Source organism: Rattus norvegicus, chromosome 7 (genome assembly GCF_021556685.1).
Source record: "Rattus norvegicus strain SHRSP/BbbUtx chromosome 7, alternate assembly SHRSP_T2T, whole genome shotgun sequence".
In the NCBI taxonomy this organism is placed as follows: domain Eukaryota; kingdom Metazoa; phylum Chordata; class Mammalia; order Rodentia; family Muridae; genus Rattus; species Rattus norvegicus.
Window position 1 is genome coordinate 11,487,707 of NC_141540.1, and position 10,390 is coordinate 11,498,096.

At 34.6% G+C, this 10,390-nt stretch overlaps 1 protein-coding gene across 1 annotated transcript; it reads left to right on the plus strand.

Annotated features, from left to right (window-relative positions):
- The first annotated feature begins 2,979 nt into the window (after positions 1-2,979).
- Positions 2,980-3,915, plus strand: Olr1049 (olfactory receptor 1049). Its single transcript, NM_001001365.1, is given in 1 exon segment — positions 2,980-3,915. A coding segment is annotated over 1 exon segment (936 nt).
- The last annotated feature ends 6,475 nt before the right edge of the window (positions 3,916-10,390 follow it).

The following is a 10,390-nucleotide window of genomic DNA, read 5'->3' on the forward strand; positions in this document are numbered from 1 at the left end:
TACCTGAATTTGAATTAACTTTTGTTAACTGGTATCTATAAAGAATTTCATCCATTTTTGTTAATTTTCAAATTTTGTAGAGTACAGATTTTGTAAGTCCTAATGATTATTTAGATTTCCTCAATGTCTGCTGCTATGTCTTTTTTTATTTCTGATTCGTTACTGTAGATATTTTCTCTGACTTTTAGTTAGATTAGTCAAGGGTTTATTTATTTTGTTGATCTATTTTAATGAGTAAATTCTTGGTTTTGTTGATAATTTTATTTGTTCTTTGTTTCTAATGTTTGATATTAGCCCTGAGTTTATTATTTCCTGAAGGCTACTACCCTTGATATGTTGGCTTATATTTGTTCTAGTGCTCTTCAGTGTACAGTTAAGTCACTAGTTTGGAAGTTCACTAATTTCTTTATGGAGACACTTAGTACTATGAGCTTTCCTCTTTGCACTGCTTTCATTGTGTCACATCAGTTTTTAAAAATTTGCTGAGGTTTGCTTTGTGACCAAGTATATGGTCAATTTTTGGAAAATATTCTGTGAGATTCTGAGAAGAAGGTATATTCCTTTATGTTTGCATGAAATGTTCTATGGTTATCTGTTAGGTTCATTTGATTCACTTAAGTGCAATTAGAGAGGTGTTGATTGCCATCAAAAGATGCATTCCACTATTGTACCATTAGATTTATCATGCCATGCTTGTCATTGTTATTATTCCTATGTGTTGTAGCTGGGTAGGATGATTACTTGCTTCCCCTCATCACAAAGACAACTAAAGAATGGCAAACTTCAAGAGAGAGTCATCATCAGGAACCACACCTTGCATTTGGTTGTCCTACACCAAATTTTCAGCCCTGAAATTCTATACATATATGTAACATTACACAAACTAATCTTGTTATATATAGTTTTGGGAAATATGTACACAAATATTTAACAATTATTTTCAAAAGAAAAAACCATGAAGATGAGAGGGAACAAAATGATTCATATTAGGTTTAGTAGTTGGGAAAGGGAAGGTAGAAAGATACTTTGTAATTTCAAAAATTGAAATATATTTAAAATAGCTGTTTAGAACACAATATGTCTTCATGGTGACTATTATAAAAAGATAAATGAGAAGTACACATATTATTTTATTTGAATTTTGTACTTGGCTATACCATAGGATGAACGAATAAAGCAAATTCTTCAAGAACATTCAGATAGAAAAAGGAAATGGCAAATTCAAACCCTGTAAATATGATTTAGAGGTCCGTAAATAAGCTCAATTGTAAAGCTGGAAAATGACACCATATGCTTTCCTTACAAGTAATGAAAAAGATCATTTCTTACTTTAAGCCACCTCATTAAAAAAGAAAAAAAGTTCTAGGAAAAAAAAAACCTCTTGAAAAGAAATTAATTACACCAACCACAGTGATTATATGAAGAAACAAATCCATGAAGGAAAAATGAGAAAGTGGCATGAAATTCAGAAAAATGTGAGATATGGAATTTAGCTTTATGAGGTTAAACAGATGAAAGTTTTACATATAAACAGATCAAAGCAGAAAATGTGAATCAAAAAAAGAATGAGTTGAGCTTAATTAGTGAACCAAAGGGTAAAAATTTGGTCACAATAGTTTACATAATACTAGAATCAAATGATTTTTTGTGTAAGTGGAACGTTGAAAAGCAGAGACAATTATAAACAGATAGAATGTTAAAGGGGAAAGTAAACATAAACTTAAGAAAGGGCTTAGCTTCTTTATGTGTGCATGAAAAACAATATCATTACTAATTACTAGATGATATTGTCATTTATAATAAAGGATTAAGACCATCTCAAACTAAAACAAAGTTGACTCAAAAACAACAAGATGAAAACATGAATCTTTGTTTAGACAAACTCCTAATTACCTGAACCAGAACACAGAAAGGAAATATGCTATTGTTGAATGTGTTTAAAAATAACCACAGGAAACCTTATTTTAGAATTTTAATATCAAAAAATATGCTTTTACTACAACTCCTGGTAGAAACAAAGGAAAGAATTGTCAATGTCCAGAGAAGACTAAGCTTGCAGCTAGTTGAAGGGTACTAGAGTTTTCCTCAAGAAAATCAAATAATCGAGTGATTCGGTTTCATACTTCTTCTAACAAGCTGTAAAAACAATTCTTTGTAGGAACCTGTCTTTGGACTCACAAAATGTTACTACATAGACATCTTATTGTGACATTCAGAGGAAAATATCATCAAGACTAATTACCACATATCAAAATATATGTTAATATGTATGGAAATATAAATCAATCTGGCAGAAACTTATGTGCTACAACACATCTAAATTAATCATTATGTGAGGTGGTGCTGAGTCGGCGTCTGTCATCATAGCCCTAGTTATCCCGTATCTCATTATATAGACTAGGATTTCCTCTAACTCACAGAGATCTACCTAAGTCTGCCTGCCAACTGCCAGGATGATGTGTGCCATCACACCCAGTGACCTAAATGAACCTTTAATAAACCACAATAAAAATATTTGAACTGCAACTGCATGGTTAGTGTTTTTCAGTCAATAACTAATATTAAATATGAAAATATTGTTAAGATTATCTAAACAGAGAAGACTATTCATTTAACTGTTGTCTCCTAAAATCTTTTCTGGGAAAGGAGGTTATGGGAAGACAGAATTTTGGAAAAAAATCAATTAATTTAAACGGAAATTTTTGTGGAATGGTATTTATAAGACTATGTAATAAACTGGTATCTATTATAACTAGACTTTAGAAACATAATAATAGCAGTGTGAAGTATATGATTCAAATATATGCTATTATATGACACAAAGAAATGTTCAAACATTAACTTGTAATATGTACTTGCTTCTTCATTAATGTTAATACAGAAATGACACTCTAGTTAGGTTGTCTCAAAATTGGTGCCTGAATTTTACAAAATTTCTGTTATTTTTCAATCAGATTGGGCAAGAGACAGTAATCAAGAATGAGAAACCGAACAGTAACAACCTTCATCTTGCTGGGTCTGACAGATGACATTCGGCTTCAAATTATGCTTTTCATATTTCTGCTTCTTTCTTACATGCTGAGCTTATCTGGTAACCTAACCATCATCACCCTCACCCTGATTGACCCCCGTCTTAAAACACCTATGTATATTTTCCTCAAAAATTTCTCCTTATTAGAAATTTCACTCACAACTGCTTGTATTCCCAGATTTCTACACAGCATATCATCTGGGGACAAGTCCATTGCCTATACTGCTTGTGTTAGTCAACTTTTTTTTATAGATCTCTTTGCAGTTTCAGAATTTTTTCTTCTAGCTATTATGTCCTTTGATCGCTATGTGGCCATTTGTAAACCTCTTCACTACATGACCATCATGAATAGCAGAGTCTGCAAGAACTTCATTTTCTTCTGTTGGGTAGCAGCACTGATCATCATTCTCCCACCATTTGGTCTAGGTTTGGGCCTGGAATTCTGTGACTCAGATATTGTTGATCATTTTTGTTGTGATGCAGCTCCTCTCTTGAAAATCTCTTGTTCAGACACATGGTTGATAGAACAGATGGTGATAGTTGGTGCTGTGTTGACATTCATAATCACCTTTGTGTGTGTTGTCTTTTCCTATGTTTATATCATCAAGACCATTCTGAGATTTCCCTCTGCCAACCAAAAGAAAAAGGCCTTTTCTACCTGTTCTTCCCACATGATTGTAGTTTCTATTACTTATGGTAGCTGCATCTTCATTTATGTCAAACCTTCATCCAAGAATGATGTAGCTATCAATAAAGGGATTTCACTTATTATCACATCAATTTCACCAATGTTGAATCCCTTCATTTATGCACTGAGAAACAAGCAAGTAAAACAAGCTTTCAATTACTCAATTAAAAAAGTTGCATTCCTCTCAAAGGTGTAAAAAACAAAGAATATTATCTAGAGTAGGGTGGATTACTGTAAAATCTGAAGCTATATTAGAGTAATATTCTATATCCTTATTTTAATGATTTTTATACTCACACTTTCTTTGTAAATTTGCACGGTATGAGTATGACTTCATCAATTTCTATTAAAATCAAAATTTTTGAATATGTTTAGTCTTTCAGTCAACCTGTAATGGTTGTCTAACTGTAGCCTTGAAAACACAATACACTGTGGTTTTCAACTATCGTTTCCACACTTTCACGTGTGCCTTTTTATTTTACATTGTAACTAATCAAAAAATGCATGGAAGTTTGATGTATCTATATTAGTATTCATTATTCATTCATTATTTATTTGCCACTTAGACAACAGATGACAATTTTTAAGTGACTTTCTCCGTTTCATGATGGTTATGAATGATCGTATTGATATTTCCTCTCTTAAACACTCTAGGAAGACCTTACCAATCACTACCAAGTTCAAAGCTTCATAAATCATTTATACAAGAAGCTGATTTAAGTTCTATTCATTAACAAAATTTTCATGCAATTTTTTTGGGGCAGTTAGTTGTTATAGTTAAAACCTAAGGCATATGGCATTTATACATATTAAGAAAATGAATGGAAAACTACAAACATAAAAATTCTTTCAAACATAAAAATTTTGCATAAATGTATGCAAAGTTAACACTGTTGTTTCTTTCCTGTGGACATCCCTCATGTCTTGCTCATTCATATCCATAAATGTTAGCTCTTAATAATTAGAAACACATTTCTCCCAAGGACATGAAGTGGTCACATCTGGTGGGATCTTGAATGCATTCCTTACTAGGCAATTCACAGCCACTATATTCTTCTAAGAGAGGGCAACAGAAACCCACCCAACAAACACAACCATATATTAGCACCTAAAATTACAATCAGCCTAAGGCCAGATACCTAGATGCCACCGTTAAAACACAGTCAATAACAGCCAGTATAATATGGCACCAATAGAGTCCAGGAACATTATTAGAATAGGACCTGAAAATTGCAACATAGCTGAAACACCAGACAAGAACTGCAAATAGGCTTTAAATATGTTAGAAATCCTTAAATGGTATATGAAAATATCCATTAACAAAATCCATGAAAACACAAACATAGAATGAAATAAAAAAACCAAATTCAAGGAATGAAAGTGGAAATAGAATCAATAAAAACTCAAACTGAGGTAAAACTAGAAGTGAAAAATGAGAAACTCAGAGGCAAACCTCAGCTCAGAATACAGGTGATGGGAAAGAGAATCTAAGGCAAAGATAGAAAGATTGGATTCCTTTTTTGAAGAAAACGTGAAATCATTTAAAGTGAAAAATTCAAAGCCCAAGTCCAGTTCAAACCAAGAAATCTGTTAATCTCTGAATAGATCAAGAATGAATAGAGGAAGTATAAATAACCCAAGTCAAAGGCACAGAAATATTTTGAAGAAAATCATAGAAGAAAATTCACTGGCCTATCAGAGTACAAAAATCATACAGAAGACTAAATGCACTGGATAAGAAAAGGAATTCCTGTGTAGTACCAAATAATCAAAACACAAAATATCAAGAATGACAAGAGAATATTAAATCCTGCAAGGAAAAAGACCAAGTAACATAAAATCAGTGCTATTATAATAAATGTGACTTTTAATAGATCCTCTAAAGCCAGAAAGGCTAGATAGATATTCTATAAACTATAAAATATGAGGCACTATCCCAGATTACTACAACAGAAAAAATTTCAATCACAACAGATAGAGAAGGAAATGCATCCCATTTGATAAGACCAAACTCAAACAATATGTATGTATGTATGTATGTATGTATGTATGTATGTATGTATGTATGTATGTAGTCAAAGAGAAGGCACTTCAACCCTTCAACCTGAAGAAGTTAACCATACTAAAAAAATACAAGGAACAAATAATCCCGAACCAGAGACATGGTAGCTATCCTTTTTGCCTTAGCCCTATTGTTCTTTCATTCTGCACCTCCACCAGGGTTGATCAGCTCCCCTTTCACAGTGAACAGCCTGCCTGTCTCCGAGGAAGTCTGCTGTAACCAGGGACACAGGAGACACCAGCCCCAATACCTATGATAGTTGGAACACCCACAGAACTGAGCATATGAGGAATCTATTCCACTCTGTCTGAATCCCACAGTCCTTCCGGTATGCATTTCCATCTGCAACTGTGGCATATCCTGCCCCTGGAACCCAAAGCCTGACTGCCTCTAGGAGTTTTCCCCAGCCAGGAACATAGAAAGTCTTCTCAAACCAGGAACAAAAAAGACTGTGTTAACCTGGCACACAAGAGGCCACCTAACCAAAGACAGCACTGTCAGCCTCTCAGGAAGCTTACTCTGACCCAGGACACAGAGCTCCACCTGCATCCAAGAAGTCCTGTTTCAGTTACAGATACCCAAGCCTGTTGACACCAGAGATGACTAGATGGTGAGAGGCAAGCTGAAGAATATAAACAATGGAAGCTGGTGCAATTGGACACTATCACAACTGAGCTTTCTCACCACACCAAGCCCTGGATAACCTAACATGCCTGAAAATCAAGATCTAACCTAAAATCTAATCTCATGAAAATGATAAAGTCTTTAAGGAATATACAAATAACTCCCTTAAAGATATACAGGGAAACTCAGATAAACACGTAGAATCCATTAAAGAGGAAACAAATAAATCCCATAAAGAAATAGAGGAAAATATAATCAAGTAGATGAAGGAATTGAACAAAATGGTCTAAGACCTAAAAATGGAAACAGAAACAATAAAGTAATCACAAATGGGGAGAACCCTGGAGATGGACAACCTAGTAAAGAGATCTGGAGATACAAATGCAAGCATCACCAACAGAGTACAAGAGATAGAAGAAAGAATATCAGGCATAGGAGATAAGGTAGAGAACATGGACACTTCAGTCAAAACAAAAATACAATGTATAAAAAAGTTCCTAACCCAAAACATGCAGGAAACTCAGGACACAATGAGGAGACCACAAACCTAAGAACAATAGAAATAGCAGAGAATGAAGGTTCCCAGGTCAACAAGCAAGAAAACGTCTTCAACAAAATTATAGAAGAAAACTTCCCTAGTACAAAGAAAAGAAAGGCTATAAATGTACAAGAAGCCTACAGAAAATAAATAGATTGGACCAGAAAAGAAAATGTTCTTGTCACATAATAATGGTAGTGTCAAATGCACAGAAAAAAGAAATAATAGTAAAACTTTAAGGGAAAGTAATGTATAAAGGCAAACATAACAAGAATTCCACTAGATTTCTCAACTAAGACACTAAAAGTCAGAAGATCTTGGACAGATATTCAGACCCTAATCAAACAAAATTGCCAGCTCAAGCAACTCTACTCAGCAAATCTCTCAATCTCCACAGATGGGTAAACCAGGATATTCCATGAAAAAACAAAATAGAACCAAAATCTTTCTACTAATCTAGCCCTCCAAAGGATATGAGGACAACTTCAAAACAAAGAGGGTAACAACACAAAAAGAAAAAAAAAGGATGACTTTATACTCAGTGATAACTTGGACAGGGAAGAAATAAAGAAAGAAATTAAGGACTTTCTAGAATTGAACTAAAATGGAAGCAGAACACACTCAAATTTATGGGACACAATGAAGTCAGTGCTAAGAGGAAAACTCATAGCGCTGAGTGCCTTCACAAAGAAATTGAAGAGATTTTACACTAGCAGCTTAACAGCATATTGGAAAGCTCTAGAACAAAAAGAACATACACCCAAGAGGCACAGATGATGGGAAATAATCTCAGGGTTAAGATCAATGAGGTAGAAACAAAGACAACTATACAAAGAATCAACAAAACTAGTAGATAGTTCTTTGAGAAAATCAGCAAAATAGAAAAGCCCTTAGCAAAAATAAATGAAGGGCACAGAGGCAGTATCCAAAATGGAAAGGAAGAAGTCAAAATATCACTCTTTGCAGATGATATGATAGTATACCTCAGTGACCCCAAAAGATCCACCAGAGAACTACTAAGCCTGAGAAACAATTTCAGCAAAGTGGCTGGTAATTAACTAAAATAAATCAGTAGGTTTCCTCTACTAAAAGAATAAGCAGGCTGAGAAAGAAGTAGGGGCAATGACACACTTCACAATAGTCCCAAATAACATAAAATACCACAGTGTGACTCTAACCAAACAGGTGAAAAATCTGTATGACAAGAACTTCAAGTCTTTGAAGAATGAAATTGAAGAAGATCACATAAGATGGAAAGACCTCCAATGCTCTTGGATTGGCAGGATTAATATAATAAAAATGGTCATTTTGCCAAAAGCAATCTACAGATTCAATGATATCCCCATCAAAATTCCAAATCAATTCTTCACAGAGTTAGAAAGAGCAATCTGCAAATTCATTTGTAATAAAATAGAAATGAAGGATAGTGAAAATTATTCTTAACAGTAAAAGAACTACTGGCACAATCCTGATCCCCAACCTCAACATGTATTTCAGAACAATCATGATTAAAAATTATGGTATTGGTACAGAGACAGGCAGGTAGATCAATCGAATAGAATTGAAGATCCAGAAATGAACCCACACACCTATGGCCACTTGATACTTGACAAAGAAACTAAAACCATCCAGTGGAAAAGAGATAGTATTTTCATCAAATGGTGCTGCTTCAACTGGAGGTCAGCATATAGAAATATGCAAAGTGATCTATTCTTAATGCCCTCTACAAAGCTTAAGTCCAAGTGGATCGAGGACCTCCATATAAAACCAGATACATTCAAATTAATAGAAGAAAAAGTGGGGAAGAGCCTTGAACATATGGGCACTGGGGGAAATTTTCCAGAACAGAACACCGATGGCTTATGCTCTAATATCAAAAACCAACACATGGGACCTTTTAAAACTATGAAGCTTCTGTAAGGCAAAGAACACTGTCATTACTACAGAGCAGTGACCAACAGATTGGGAAAAGATCTTTACCAATTCTACATCTGATAAAGAGCTAATATCCAATATATGGAAAGAAATCAAGAAGGTAGATGCCAGAGAGCCAAGTAACTATATTAAAATGGATACAGAGCCCAGTAATGAATTCTCAGTTAAGGAATATTGAATGTCTGAGAAGTACCTAAAGAAATTTTCAGCATCTTTAGTAATCAGGGAAACACAAATCAAAACAACCCTGAGATTCCACCTCACACCAGTGAGAATGGCTAAGATCAAAAACTCAGGATACAACAGAGGCTGCTGACAATGTGGAGAAAGAGGAACACTCTTCCACTGTTGGTGGGATTGCAAGCTGCTACAACCACTCTGGAAAAATTGGACATTACACTACTTGAGGACCCAGGTATACCACTACTGGGCATATACCCAAATGATGCTCCAACATACAACAAAGACACCTGCTCCATTGTGCCCATAGCATCCTTATTTATAATGGCTAGAAGTAGAAAAGGACCCAGATGCCCTTCAACACAAGAATGGATACAGAAAGAATGATACATCTACACAATGGAGTACTACTCAGAAATCAAAAACAATAAAATCATGAAATTTACACGCAAATGGGTAGAACTAGAAGATAGCTTCCTGAATGAGGTAAACCAATCACAAAAAAACACACATGGTATGCCCTCACTGATAAGTGGATATTAGCTCAAAAGCTAATTACCTAAGATACAATCTGCAGACCTCATGAATCTCAAGAATAAGGATGATCAAAGAGCATATATATATATATATATATATATATATATATATACAAACATACATATATATATATATATATATATATACAAACATACATATATATATATATATATATATATATATATATATATATATATATATATATACAACCCCCACAAATAGTCAATATTGATGAAGCCAAGTAGTGCACACTGACAGGAGTCTGATATAGCTGTTTCCTGAGAGGTTCAGCCAGAGTATGACAAATGCAGAGGGGAATGCTAGCAGCAAACCACTGAACTGAGAACTGGGTCCCTGTTGGAGGAGTTAGAGAAAGGATTGAAAGAGCTTAAGGGGCTTGCAACTCCATAAGAACAACAATACCAACCAGTCAGAGTTCCCAGAGGCTAAACCACTAACCAGACTACACATGGACAGACCCATGACTCCAGCTGCATATGTAGCAGAGTATGGCCTTGTTGGGTGACAATGGGAGGAGAAACCTTTGGTTCTGTCAAGGCTCTACCCCACATTGTAGGGGAATGTCAAGGTGAGGAAGCACAAAGAATGGAGGAAGTTCAGGAGGGGGAATAACCTTGTAGAAGAAGGGGAGGGTGTTGGAATAGGGGGCTTATAGATTGGAAACCAGGAAAGGAAATAGCATTTGAAATGTAAATAAAAATATCTAATAAAAAATAAAGAAAAAAATGTGGTACAGAGAATTCTCAACTGAGGGATCTTGAATGGGTGAGAAAC